The sequence below is a fragment of the Chionomys nivalis genome, chromosome 4 (assembly GCF_950005125.1).
Source record: "Chionomys nivalis chromosome 4, mChiNiv1.1, whole genome shotgun sequence".
Taxonomy (NCBI): domain Eukaryota; kingdom Metazoa; phylum Chordata; class Mammalia; order Rodentia; family Cricetidae; genus Chionomys; species Chionomys nivalis.
This window is the reverse complement of record NC_080089.1, coordinates 84,507,278-84,520,935: the sequence shown is the minus strand read 5'-3', so window position 1 is coordinate 84,520,935 and position 13,658 is coordinate 84,507,278. Positions and strand designations below refer to the sequence as shown.

Genomic DNA, 13,658 nt, shown 5'->3' with positions numbered 1-13,658 from the left:
TTGAGTCACGGGTAGATAGCCACAAGTGACACCTCGTCTTCGTCAACATGTGTCTGAAAATCTGTGTAATGTAACTGGTGATTGCTTTAACGTAAACTGAATGTTAAGCATGTCCCAACGTCTTCCCCTCTTGTGCATCTGTCCTGTCTCTTCTTTCTGCCACCCCCACACTGCTTTCTTAATTGAAAAAAGCTGTGAAAATATTATCTAAAGATTTAGAGGAAAGATAGCCAGGACTCTTACTCTCCTAAACAACTGCTTTTATTTTTCATGTAATACTTTGCCTGTGTACTAATGCGATTAAAATAATATTTGGAATGATTAAAATTAAAGGCATTTGGTAAATTTTAGCATTGACAGATAACGTGCTGTAGGACTAGTTGTTGGGTCAGGTATGAGAAACCCGATTCAGCTTAAGTCTGGCTTCTTGGTCTAATTGCATTATAACTTTATTCACATTGCTTCAAGTGAGGGGTTAAGGATACCTGGAAGTTAGGTTACAATCTTTTGGGATGGAAGCAACCGCGTCATATCTAGTATAGTTGCTGTGGTAGAGCACAGAATGTGGGGTCATGCTTGTGTTTCTTTCCATCACTTCCTGGCTCTGGGATCAGGACAGTAGGCTTTCCCTTCATGGGCTTTAGTAAGGAAAACTGCTAACTCACAAGATGTCTGAAGAGCTGGGTTAAAACCATGCAAATGTTCATAATCACATAGAGCCATGGATAACTACTTTTCCATGGAACTCTTGCCACTATCAGTATAGGAATGTAAATCACGATGCTGTAACATATTACATGAGGTATTGCTGTAACATATTACATGAGGTATTGCTGTAACATATTACATGGGGTATTGTTGTAAGATAGTACATGAGGTATTGCTGTAACATATTACATGAGGTATTGCTGTAACATATTACATGAGGTATTGTTGTAACATAGTACATGAAATATTGCTGTAGCATAGTACATGAGGTATTGCTCTCACATATTATTACATGCATCAAGAACTAACCTCAGGATTTTCTGAAGTACCCTTGCTGTAGTGTGCTTAGCCGGAATGACTTGCTGGTGAATGATAAGGCAGTGCTAAAGTTTTTCATTTTTGTTTGAATGTCCTTTTTAATGGTTTACACCACCGCCATTTAGAATGTTAGAACCTTTACTCAACATTGAAACATGCCTTTGTCTATACCAGAATTGATAGCAGCATCATGAAAATAGCTTATTTCTGGGCAGATATGAAGGAGAACAAAATGACAGTTATTTCCCTCTAAGGAAAATAGCCATTGATGTGCTATACTGTTTCCTTTTTTACCTGAGATAGAGATATGTTCATCTAATATGAATATTTTCCTGTCTGTGTTCCATTACCTTTTGAATTCAAATTTGGAATACTTCATTAATAAAGTAATATCTTGAGAAAGATAAAAAATAACTTCTTATAAAAGAGTGAAAATATACTGAGCTCCATACATTATAAGCTAAAAGGTTGGTGTCCGGAGGGATGGGCATCAGCACATCCAGTTGCCAAGGGTCTGCATCTTTCTGCATAGAGAGGATGACAATCTCCACACCATCCTCAGATGCCCATGTAGAGTGATAGGGACATCATTTGCTTTGAATTCAAGCCAAGCTGACTACTCTGGTTCCACCAGTTTCACTCACCATGTGGTGCTGCTGACAATCATAAAACCTTTCTGACTGCTGGAATAAACAGTCTGCCAGTCAGGGCCCCTCTAGGAAATGAGACAACAGATACAGTCAGTATGCCTGGCTCATTGTCTGGATGTGTTAGGCACAGGATAAACAATGGAAGAAACCTAAGGTCTGCACTTATAAAATTTAAGCACACATTGTAGAGAACATCTTACAACCATAATAAATCCAGACAACTCTTAAAATATTTATTTGTGTATTTATTGTTTTCTACTCGACTTGCAAAAATATTACTGCCAAAAAGGGAATGGAAAATGACGAGAAAGTGGTCCTGCATTGAGTGTGCTCTCCCACAGTACAGCAGGCTCCAGCAGTGCTCATTTCAGTCAAGACACTTTTTTATTCTTTTTTTTTCACTTTTTTATTGATTTATATTGAGCTCTACATTTTTCTCTGCTACCTTCCCTGACTCTCTTTTCCCCCTTCAAACCTCCCCCAAGGTCCCCATGCTCCCAATTTACTCAGGAGATCTTGTCTTTTTCTACTTTCTACTTCCCATGTAGATTAGATCTATGTAAATCTCTCTTAGTGTCCTCATTGTTGTCTAAGTTCTCTGGGACTGTGGTTTGTAGGCTGGTTTCCTTTGCTTCATGTTTAAAAACCACCTATGAGTGAGTACATGTGATAATTGTCTTTCTGTGTCTGGGTTACCTCACTCGAAATAATGTTTTCTACCTCCATCCATTTTCCTGCAAAATTCAAGATGTCATTATTTTTTTCTGCTATGTAGTATTCCATTGTGTAAATGTACCACATTTTCCTTATCCATTCTTTGGTCGAGGGGCATTTAGATTATTTCTAGGTTCTGGCTATGACAAACAAGCTGCTATGAACATAGTTGAGCACATGTCCTTGTGGCACGATTGAGCATCCTTTGGATAGATACCCAAAAGTGGTATTACTGGGTCTTGAGGAAGGCTGTTTCCTAATTTTCTGAGAAATTGTCACACTGACATCCAAAGGAGCTGTACCAGCTTGCATTGCCACCAGCAATGCAGGAGTGTTCCCTTTTCCCCACAACTTCTCCAGCATAAGTTGTCATCAGTGTTTTTTTTTTTTTTTTTTTTATCTTGGCCATCTTTACAGGTGTGAGATGGAATCTCAGAATTGTTTTGATTTGTATAAGAAACCCTTCTTAAAGGCCTATGGCTAGCCTGGGTTAGGTGTCAGAGCTCACTGGAGAGCTCCAAGTGACATTCACATGCTAAGGAAGTGTCATGTGGCTTTGATGAGGGTTTGAAACAAATATTTTTGCTATACATTTAAACATTTCAGAATGTAAATAGCTTCAGTGAGTCCAGTTGTGGGTGGTAGGTTTGAAAGTATAAATTCTGAGTGCTTAAATTGTTTTTAAACATACAGTTGTGTGTGTGGGGGGCATTTCTTTTTTTAAAATATTTATTTATTATGTATATAATATTCTGTTTGTGTGTATGCCTGCAGGCCAGAAGAGGGCACAATACCTCATTACAGATGGTTGTGAGCCACCATGTGGTTGCTGGGAATTGAATTCAGGACCTTTGGAAGAGCAGGCAATGCTCTTAACCTCTGAGCCATCTCTCCAGCCCCGGGCATTTCTGTTATGCCTTAAAAGGTGATGATATTGTGAGTGGGAACGGGGATGTAGCACAGTGGTCAAGCACTTACTTGGTGTGCACAGACCGTAGGTTTGATCCCCAGAACTGAAAAACAAAACTAAGGGTGTATGTCAAAGAAGCAGCTTTGAGGCAACTTCCTAATATTTATCTCCAAATAAGACTGCAGAGTAAGAGGAATCCATTCATGTTTAAGCCTGGTCCTGGAGGGGGAGAGATGGTGACACATTCCAAATAAGAACACCGCTAGGGCAGTGGGAAGTGCTGTAATAGATAGAAGTGTGCCATTAGGCAATGAGAAGCAGGGTCTCTCCAAGGAAATGACATTGTGCGCATCCTTTAGGAGGAGTTCAAGCCCACTGGAAGAATATCTTCAGACCTAGAAGGTTCCTCTACTGGCCAGAGTATTAGTTCCGTGCTGTACAGGACAGGAAGGGTGGCTTGGGGAAGACAGAGAGAGAGAGGTGGAGAGTGAGCCTGGAGCCACAGGACTATACCTAAGTTTCACTTTTTGAAAAGATAGCGTCATTATTTCTATTTCAGAGAAATGTTGAGCATGCAAAATAATGAGCAAAAGCAGAAAGAGTAGCAGAGCCAGTCAATATAGACTAACAATCTTCGAAGCACAGAGAATTCATTCAGACACATCCTTGCTGAAGTCGGGTCTTATATAGGAGAATGAGTGCAGTCTATTCTAGTCCACCCAGTTGGCAGAGTTAGCTCTGCCACCCACAGCAGAAATGGATGAGCAGAATAAATGCTTGGTGATAGAGTTAAATCCTCATCACGACTCACCTCCACAGTGTTGAAGTTGGTCATGCCTCAGCCACCGGTGCTTCCCCCAAGCTGCTACCAGGTACCGCTGGTGTGTATAAAGTTAGACTTGCATAGGTTAAGCTTCAGAAAAATGCCAAAGGAATACATCTGTTTACAAAGTATGTATTTTATATGTGATTTTCTTTAAGACTGAGAATGGTGGCAAAGCGCTCTAGCAGGCATCACACCAGGAATCCTCAAGCAAACAGAAGCAAAAGCGACTGCTTCTGTATATTGTTTTCTCATCATTGTCTCCTGGATTTTTATCATTAAATGGAAAGTTGCACGTCAGGGCTCCAGAGGCCGCCTTACCGCTCTCTCCATGGCTGCCTCATCTCAGACAGCGCCTCTTGCCTTATCTAGTGTCAGCGCTCGGTTTCCTGCTCTCTTACATGAAAGAGTTCTCAGATGGGCTCCGCAGATTGCAGAGCCTCACAGAGCCTCTTCAAAGGCCCCTGTGAAGGATAAAGGGCAGCATCCTGCCAGTCCAACCTCTTCAAACAGCGCCTTTGCTTTTATTTGCATGACAGTTGGCCCGTTGCAAGACTTTGGAACAAAAGGATCCTAACCCTTTAAAAGTTTGAAAGTCACCGACCCAGACGTTTCCTAAGGTCCTCCACACTAAGAATGTTTCCACATCTATAAAATGGAGGTGGCAGCTCTTGCGCAGGTGGCTGAAGGGTTATCACAGCATTCTGTGTGGGGGAAAGCATGTGGAACATGGGAGGCATTTAATGTGTTAGCTGTTACTGCCCCCCACCCCGTAGCACAAATAATAAAATCCCAGAGATAGATTGGGGTTCAACCTGAAGATCAGAAAAGCAAAGCAACCAACCACTAGAGAGCTCTTACCTCTGTGAAATCTTCAGACTGGAAGAGAGCAAGTTCCTGTCTCATCCTGTCTTATATTCCTCTCAAGTGCTGGGATTAAAGGTGTACCACTGCCTGGCCTCTATGGCTAACTAGTATGACTGCTGGGATTAAAGGTGTGTGTGCCACCACTGGCTGGCCTGTATGGTTGACTGGTGTGACTGTTTTGCGTTCTGGTCTTCAGGGAAGCTTTATTTATTAAAATAAATTAAATATCATGACCCCTCTCCTCCAACCAGGCTTCACTCCAATAGGCCTGCATGTCATATGACTATTTTACTTTGATTACTGAAAAATGAGTAATCTGTCTCTTTTATGCCAGCAACAGCATAAAAATGTCTTGGACATTTACCTTGTAAATATAAAAAGTTTATTCTGTGTGGGTTTTTTTTTTTTGTTTGTGTGTGTGTTTGTGCATGCATGCATGGCACAGCACACGCCGGAGGTCACAGGATAACCTGCAGGTGTCAGTTCTTTTTTTTCACCATGTGGGCATCTTTCTCAAGTTCTCAGGCTTGGCAGTAAGTGCCAAGCCCAGCCTCGTGAATTTTTGATATATTTTTATTTCTACCTTTATATACTCTCCACACACATATTCACACACACAAATGAGTTTTCCTCTATGTCATAATTTTTAGAGTAATTCTGACTATGCATTTATGGAAGTTAACATATCTGTGTGTTTCAGGCTTGCCAGTTCATGGGAAAGCGACATTAGCGTCCACCCTTTAACCCTGCCCTCTGCAACCTGCTTGGAACTGCTGTTGATACTGTCGAGGAGCAACGCTTCACTGCCTCTGTCCCTTCGCCAAATGAATTCCTTTAAGGTAAGGAGCAGCTCTGTAACTAAGACACTTTTCAGAGATCCCGTCATTCACAGGAAATAAACCACGAAGAAACACAGTTTCATATGACGATACTAAGGAGCTTGATGCATGCACCACAGTGTTCTCTTCAGTACGTGACATGTAGTCTGGGAACTCAAGGATTATCTAGCAATAGCAGAACCCGTAACTCTCTAACTCCATGTCCTAACCCCTGAAGGCTTCTCTAACAGGCCTGAGCTTGGATAACATGGTACAGGCAGGTATTGCCCTTCCCCATTTCCCTCTCCTTGCTAAAAGCCATTAGATTACATTCTTGCAGCTAGCCCCAAGGTCTATTCCCTTATTTGACCACTGACTCATTCCTGAGGCAAAACACCGAGATCCAACAATCAAAATTTGTTACAGCACCAGGTATCCTGGAACTAGCTCTTGTAGACCAGGCTGGCCTCGAACTCACAGAGATCTGCCTGACCCTGCCTCCAGAGTGCTGGGATTAAAGGCGTGTACCCCCACTGCCTGCCTTTAAAATTCATTATTTGACTAGTATGTCCAATCAGGATCTACCAACTCAAATACAGACTCCCCCTTTTCTCCTTAAAAACCCACTCCTGCAGAAAAGCCCCTGCTCGCCCCTGCTGTTACTGTTTTCTGCCTTTGCAGCCCCACCCCTCACCCCTTCTGCTCCTCTGGGAGATAAATCTCCTTTGTGCTGGAAATTTGGTGTTTAGTGTGTCCTGTTTCAACTCCTAGGGGGCCAAAGTCCCTTACAGCCTCCATCTTCCCTTTCTCAAGAGAAATGGCAGAAAGATCTGGCCAAGAGGCCTGTGAATGCCACTTCCTCTCTCACAGTTTTGATTGAGAGCAAAAACGTCAAGTCATTTTTAGTGGCTTTGCTATGATAAGCTTGAAGTTAGATGAAGCCCAGTAAAGATGGAGAACGGTTCCCAGCACTGTTCTCTCTCCTCAGCCCTCCCTTAGTCCTTTCCCCCTCCATGGGTACTTATTTGGATAGTTCTCTGCTGCTTATGTAGACTGAACAACTCCTTCCAACAGCAGCCAGCAAACTGTCACATGAGGTGGCAAATGAGAATTAAATAATGGCTTGTGTTGTGACCTAAAGCTACTGAATGCATCTCTGTGGCCTTTGACAATAGAAAAAATACTCTCTTGAGGCTTTAGATGCTGGAGGAAGGGGCACACGGTGCCAAGGAGTGCAGGTGGAGTTGGCAGTTCTCGTGAAGGCTTTAGATGCTGGAGGAAGGGGCACACGGTGCCGAGGAGTGCAGGTGGAGTGAGCAGTTCTCGTGAAGGGAGGGTTGTTGATGTACTCTAGGACAGTGTCAAGATCGACAGATGCTAACCAATCTCAGTCCCAGACTCCCAGAGGGACTTTAAAGCACACCCTCTTCTGCAGGAGGGAAACTGAGCCAGAGGGCTGCAGACTGAAGACCAGTCTGAAGCTCTCCTCCCACATTGCCCATCTTGACTGAGTGCTGACTGAAGGGCTATGAGGGGCGTGAGTGTAGGTAGAGGTGGGCTGTCTCTACCAAGTTGTCCACACACTCTCTCACTTTGCAATAATATAATAGTCTTTATTCGAAGTGATTTGAAATTCTGTAATCAGTCCATGTAATGAGTGATGCAAACATCTATACAAACACATTCTTTTATGGAGAGAAGTACAAGAATCTTAGCCATTATTTCATGGGGAGCAGCATTTATATTTTATTTTCTTCTCTCTCTCATGTACCATTTGAGGTGATGGTCCCCTTTTGTGAATTTTATGGCATATTGGGGGTGGGAAATAGGACAGTCTTTTGTGTGTGATGTAAAGAGAGAATAACGTAGTCTTCAAGAGCTTAGAGGTATTGGAGTAATCTAAATAGCGGAGGAGGGATTTGAGAGAAGAAACAGATACTTTCTCTACTTTCACCCTTTCAGGGTGGCATCTCAGCATCATGTAAACATAGACACACGGAAGGGCATCCAGCCACCAGGGGCATCTGTGTGCTCTCAGCATCCCGAATGAGAAAAGTCCCCAGAGCTGTCAGATCATCAGTGGCTGAGTCCCTCCCATGGCCACCCCACCTCTGATTTCTCTCCTTTGCTGAGTGCTTGTCACAGAACATGGTACACTTGGCAGAATCTTACAAACAATATCTCCTGAAGTCTCATCCCTGCCCTTACCCCAAGAAAGATGATGATGCATCCTTACCAGGAGCATTCTGGGAATGGCTCCTTTCAGTAGGTCTTCTTTTCACATCAGAGGAAACAGGGAAGGCTTCTGGCAGTGTTGAAATATCCTCTATTTCATCTTTGTAACACCTACTTAGTCATTTCTGATAATTGACAGAAGACCCACGAATTCTGCCTGCATTTGAGATTGGTTTTAATTGGAAATTCACTTTCCCACACATCCTAAGTGCTGTTTTAGCAAGAGCTATAAAGTAAAATGACCCTGGTTATGACGCCCATCCTCGTCTTTTCCATCCTCTTACTTCCCCTCCGAGGTACTGACTGAGCCGAGGTGAATTCTCTCTCTGTGTCAGAATTCTAGCTTCCCCTCTGCTCTGTGACAGCACTTTGGTCTCCCCAGGGTGGTTATCTGCAAACAGAATGCAGATTTCGCTGAGAATCCCTGCACTTTGGTTATTGTGGAGGCCCCTAGAAGAGCATGGGCATAACCACTCCCTACTTAGAAGTCTCCCGTGACTTCCTGCTGATTACAAAGAGCACGAGCTGATTCCACAGGCTCGTTCTGGCCACAGCATCAGCGTGCTGGTTGTTATTAGGAGCGTACTCTGTGCCAGGTCTTCTAGCATGGCTAGTTCTTTCTGTCTTTCTCGGATCTCAGCTCCAGGAGCTCGGGTCTTCTCCCACGAGAGCTTAACCTGATTCTCTCCCTGAGTTGCCTTCTCATCACCATTATTTTTTAACCTTGCCACCCTGTGAAGTGATTGTACTCATTTGACTTTTTCCTCTACTGAAATGTATGTGAGTGAGAGCAGGGGGTGTTATAGTTTGAATCTAAAACAGCCTTAGAGGCTCTTATCTGTAACATTGGGTCTCTCCTTGTGATGCTGTTTTGGAGCCTTTTAGGAAGAGCTACTTTAGCAAAAGCGGGCTACTGGGGGCAAGCCTTCGAAGGCTATGCCTGCCCCTGGTTGTAGCCTGCATTCTTCACTTCCTGTAGGCTGAGGTGTGAACAGCTTGCTATAACACACACACACGCACGCACGCACACACACACACATGTTGGCGTGAACCCAGCCATGCCTTCTCTACTGTGATGGACTGAGCCTTCTTACCAGGAGCCCAGGTAAATCTTCCCTTGTGATTGTCGTTTCTATCGGGTGTTCTGTCATAGGGATGAGGAAAGAAATAATTCAAGGGGAATGTGTGTTTTGTTCAGTTTTGTATCAACAAAACATAGAGCCTGGATGTATACAGCAGTTAAAAACCACAGCATGGATGGATGCACAAATATCCTGCAATCAGCATGGGCATGAGATATACTAGAAATCCAGAAGACTGGGCTAGAGGGAAGCAGAGCACGGTAGTCTGTGTGCAGGGCAGAAGCAGCATTCTCTTCTCTGCTCCCAGCTGGACTCGGTGCTCGGTTTGTGAGATTTGTCGACCAGGCTGAGTCCTGATGGACACCTGCATTGAAACTGCAGCGTAGAGCTTTGTACAAGTGAGGAAAACATGAAGGGTTCTCTCTCAGTCTGTAAAAGGAGCTGGTTAGGGGTCAGTTGTAGTAGGGCAACAACTTTAATCCCAAGCACTCAGGAGGCGATGCAGACTGATCTCTGTGAGTTTGAGGGCTACGTAGTAAGACAAAGTGGAGAGAGGGGAGAGATAGAGAGAGAGAGAGAGAGAGAGAGAGAGAGAGAGAGAGAGAGCTGTTTACAGGACTGTGCTCATATGGGCACTGGAACCACATCAAGGGAAAGGTGCATAATAGCCAACTTTGGGTACCAGAAACCGAGACAGATGGCTTTCAGAGGACTCCTGTGGAGTAGGTAAATGCCCACCTGCTGCTGCCATCATTGCTGCTAGTGATTCCACCCTACATGTTCAGAGGTCAGGGATGAGGCAGCATGTGCCATGCCCATGCGAATGGTAGCTGACTCCTAGCCTGAAGTCCCACATGTGCTTCAGGGTGACCCGGCTAGCTGAAACCTGAGACTTCCAGAAGAACTTTAAGAGAACCGTACTAGGCAAGAATTGATGGTTTCCAAAGATGAAGTTTTTGTCTAGAATCCTAGCCTGTGACAGCTGATAGAACTAGCTATTCCCATGGTTTTAATTCTAGCAGACAGGGAGACACGCCCAGGAAAGGCAGGTGATAGTAAGACAAAATGGACGTGTTTGTGTTGCTTTTCAGTTCCAGAGACTAGGGAGAGGAATTCTCGTGTGTGTGTGTGTGTGTATGTGGTGTGGTGTGTGTGTGTGTGTTGATGTGAACACAGGCAATATTTATGCAGATGTGCGTGGAGGTCAACCTCAGGTATTATTCTTCAGGAGCCGTTCAACTTGCTTTCACCCTTTTTTTTAACTTTAAAACACTAAAGTTTTTTCTTTATGTTTATGTGTGAGAGAGAGTGTGTGTAACAGGTGGTGCCCATGGAGGCCAGTCTGGCCTCGGAGTCCCTGTAGCTGGAGTAAACAGGTAGTTGTAATTTGACTGATATGGGAGCTAGGAACTGAATTAAAGTCTTCTGGCAGAGAAGCAAGTGCTCTTAATTGCTGACCCATCCCTGAATACCCACCCCCTCACAAAACAACAAAACAAACAAAAACATAAACACCTTGCTTGTTAAGATAGGGTTCTTCTCTGGGCAGTGGTGGCACATATCATTGATCCCAGTGTTCTGGAGGTAGAGGCAAGTGGATCTCTGTAAGTTCGAGGCCAGCCTGGTCTACAAAGCGAGTACCAGAACTGTTACAAAGAGAAAGCCTGTCTAAAAAAGAAAAGAAAGAAAGAAAAAAGAAATAGGGTCTCATTGGCCTGGAACTAACAAATAGGCTGCCTGGCTTCTGCACACTCCTCCCCAAGTCTGAGAGCACAAGCACACACCACCATGCCCAGCTTTTCCATGTGAGTTCTGGGGATCAATCTCAGATCCTCTTGATTATGTGGCAATCCCTTTACCAGCTGAGCTGTATCCCCAAACAAGAGGGGCTTCCTGTCCTTGCATTCCGTCGGGAAACAGGTTCTGCAGGATATTATTAGGTCTTACAAAAATAACTTGACATCAGCTATTTAAGACTAAAGTATCTAGCTAGGTACTGTTTCAATGGCTGGCATTCATTAGCTTATTTCAGTCTCAAAACAGCACTGTTTGGAGGGAGTGTTATTATTCCCGCTCCAGAAGACAGAAGCTGAGCCCCAGAGATGGACTTGATCAGCCGACGGAGGTAGTGATGGAGGCACATGAAGTGGCGAGCCTTGCTCTGCAGCGCCCCACTCTTAACCACTAGTGTTGCCTCCGGAAGGTTTTAGTTACACATATATGTTTTAAACAAAAAGGCTGTGTAGGACCTTTGATGTGCTTCAGTGCGGCTTGGCTAGTTGAGGATTTGAAGAACTACTATCTCCCAAAGGCACTTGGCATCAGGGAGTCTTTTTTCTAGAGGCATTTGTGTGCCATCTTTAAAGATTTTGATGGCTGTGGCAGAGTGGCATCTGCATGATATTACAGGCTTGTGCTCATTCATACCATTGCAATTACTGATTGTCATGAAGATGCCATTTATTCTATTAGTGACTATGCAGTTTTCCTGCAGCCAAGACCGCCTTAGTCAAAATGGTGCCCAGTAAAGAGACCTGCATTTGGTGTTCCTTGGTACATACCAAGACTGGCCAGAGGTCCGAAAGGTTCCCGGGGAACTCTGAAATCTCACCTCTCACCTGCTCCCGTTATTGACTTAGATGGGTTTCACCTGCCTTAAGCACTGTGCATCCTAGTCATAGCCTGGCAGAAGTTTGGATAAAAGATTGAGCCATCGGTCCATACTCTGCCTCCCTCCTAACTTATGTCTTGACTCCTCTGAGGATGCTCAGGAGGGTTCTTCTTTGGAGCTCATGCTTGGTTGAGAGAATACAGCCTTGGCCCCTGATCTGAAGAAGCCATCTTTATTCTTTCTGACACTTAACTCCCTCTATCCCGCTGCTCTTGGCCGTGCAGAGTGTGTGGAAGGAGTTTCCAAGGACCTTGGGGCCTCATAACTGGAGCTAATAGTTCTTCCCTAAGTGGATTGTTGCCTTTTGTAATTTAGAATGTTTGCACAAACATTAGCCTTTGAAAAATCTTCACAACTCTTAAGATAAAAAAAGTAATATGTGGGCAAATATGTATGTGTGTGTATATGTGTATATATATATATGGATATATGGATATGGATATAGATACAGATTTAAGTATTGTCATTCTGAGATAGTATTGAACCTAGATTTTAAGATTTTATCTATTATTTATTCTTTCTTATGATAGGTGCATCCAGAAAAAGTTGCCAAGCAGTCCTGGGTGTTGTACATGTTATATTTTCTATCTGATAATAACATGTTCTTTTTTCTTAATATCCTTCTGAGATTTACAATCCTCTAACACCAGAGCAGGGTGAGGGACACCCTCAAGTATTCTGTGTCTTAGAGAATGTTTCCCTGTGTCAAATTTGTTTCCTGTATATGCTGTGTGGTTTACTAATATGGGAATATGTAGACATGGAGAAACAGATGGCTTCTTCTCTTACCCCTGTGTGATTAATCAGGGCTGGTCAAGGGTATTTTCTTACCTCAGTGGAGATGATGCGGTTGAAGCATTTTGAGATGAGATCAGAATTTGAGAACCCCTCCCCCCACACACATACACACACACACACACACACAAGCTATTATACAGCAGGAGACGTTAGGCCTTGTTTCGTTTCATGCTGGTGTGAATTTTAAAGTTAAGAATCTACTGACATTTAAATTCCATCATTTTCACAATGGAAAAACCACACTTTCAACACAGTTACGCAGAACTTAATCATTTTACGATAATCCTCACACCCAGCTACCTTTTTACCCCATTAGCATTTATACAAAGTCACAACTAAAATTGGTTTCATTCATTTGCCTGTATTGCTGTCAACAGCTAAAAAAAGCAATAGCTTGGTGTGAGCATTGAAGTTTAAGCTTAAGAACTTAAGCAATAAATAAAACAGGTGCTGTAGAACTATGCAGGCAGGAGCCTGGGGATTTTGCAGATACACAGCAGCAGTGGGCTAAAGAGGAAGTGAAGTTTTAATCTCTACAACTTTTTTCCTATCTACTCAGACATTGTGCTCCGCAGATGGCCTCATTCATCTATTACTTGCCTTGCTCAATTGTGGGTAAATTTTAGCCATTATTATTGTGTATTGTGAGTGTGTGGATATCTGTGGGTGTTGGGGGGATGTTCTGTGTATGGTCTGTGCACACAAGTGTATAATGGAGGTTGTCCTGCTAGGTCACTTTCTGTCTTATTCCTTTGACATGGGGTCTCGCACTGAACCTGGAACTAGGCTGGCAACCAGCAAGCCCCAGGCATCCTTTGGGGTGGCTGCTTCCCCATAGCACTGGGGCTCTAGGCACATGCACACCCAGCATTTGACAAGATGCTGGTGATTTGGAGGTGTGTTCTTCTGCTTGTGCAGCCTCACTCTTACACACTGAGCCATCTCCCCAGCCTGCCATTATTATTTGTAAAGTACCATTTTCCCTTGATTAGAAAATGATTGTTTTTTTCCATGATAGAAAAAGGGGAAAACACAGAAAAAATGTCAAGAAAATTAAAACTACA

At 43.5% G+C, this 13,658-nt stretch overlaps 1 protein-coding gene across 1 annotated transcript in view; it reads left to right on the top strand.

The window, feature by feature from the left end:
* The window catches only part of Ube3d (ubiquitin protein ligase E3D), a 138,418-nt gene that overhangs the window by 71,580 nt on the left and 53,180 nt on the right, over window positions 1-13,658 (top strand). The window contains exon 9 of the mRNA XM_057767748.1: window positions 5,691-5,829. Within this exon, the coding sequence (XP_057623731.1) occupies window positions 5,691-5,829 (139 nt within the window). The remainder of the gene's footprint in view (window positions 1-5,690; window positions 5,830-13,658) is intronic.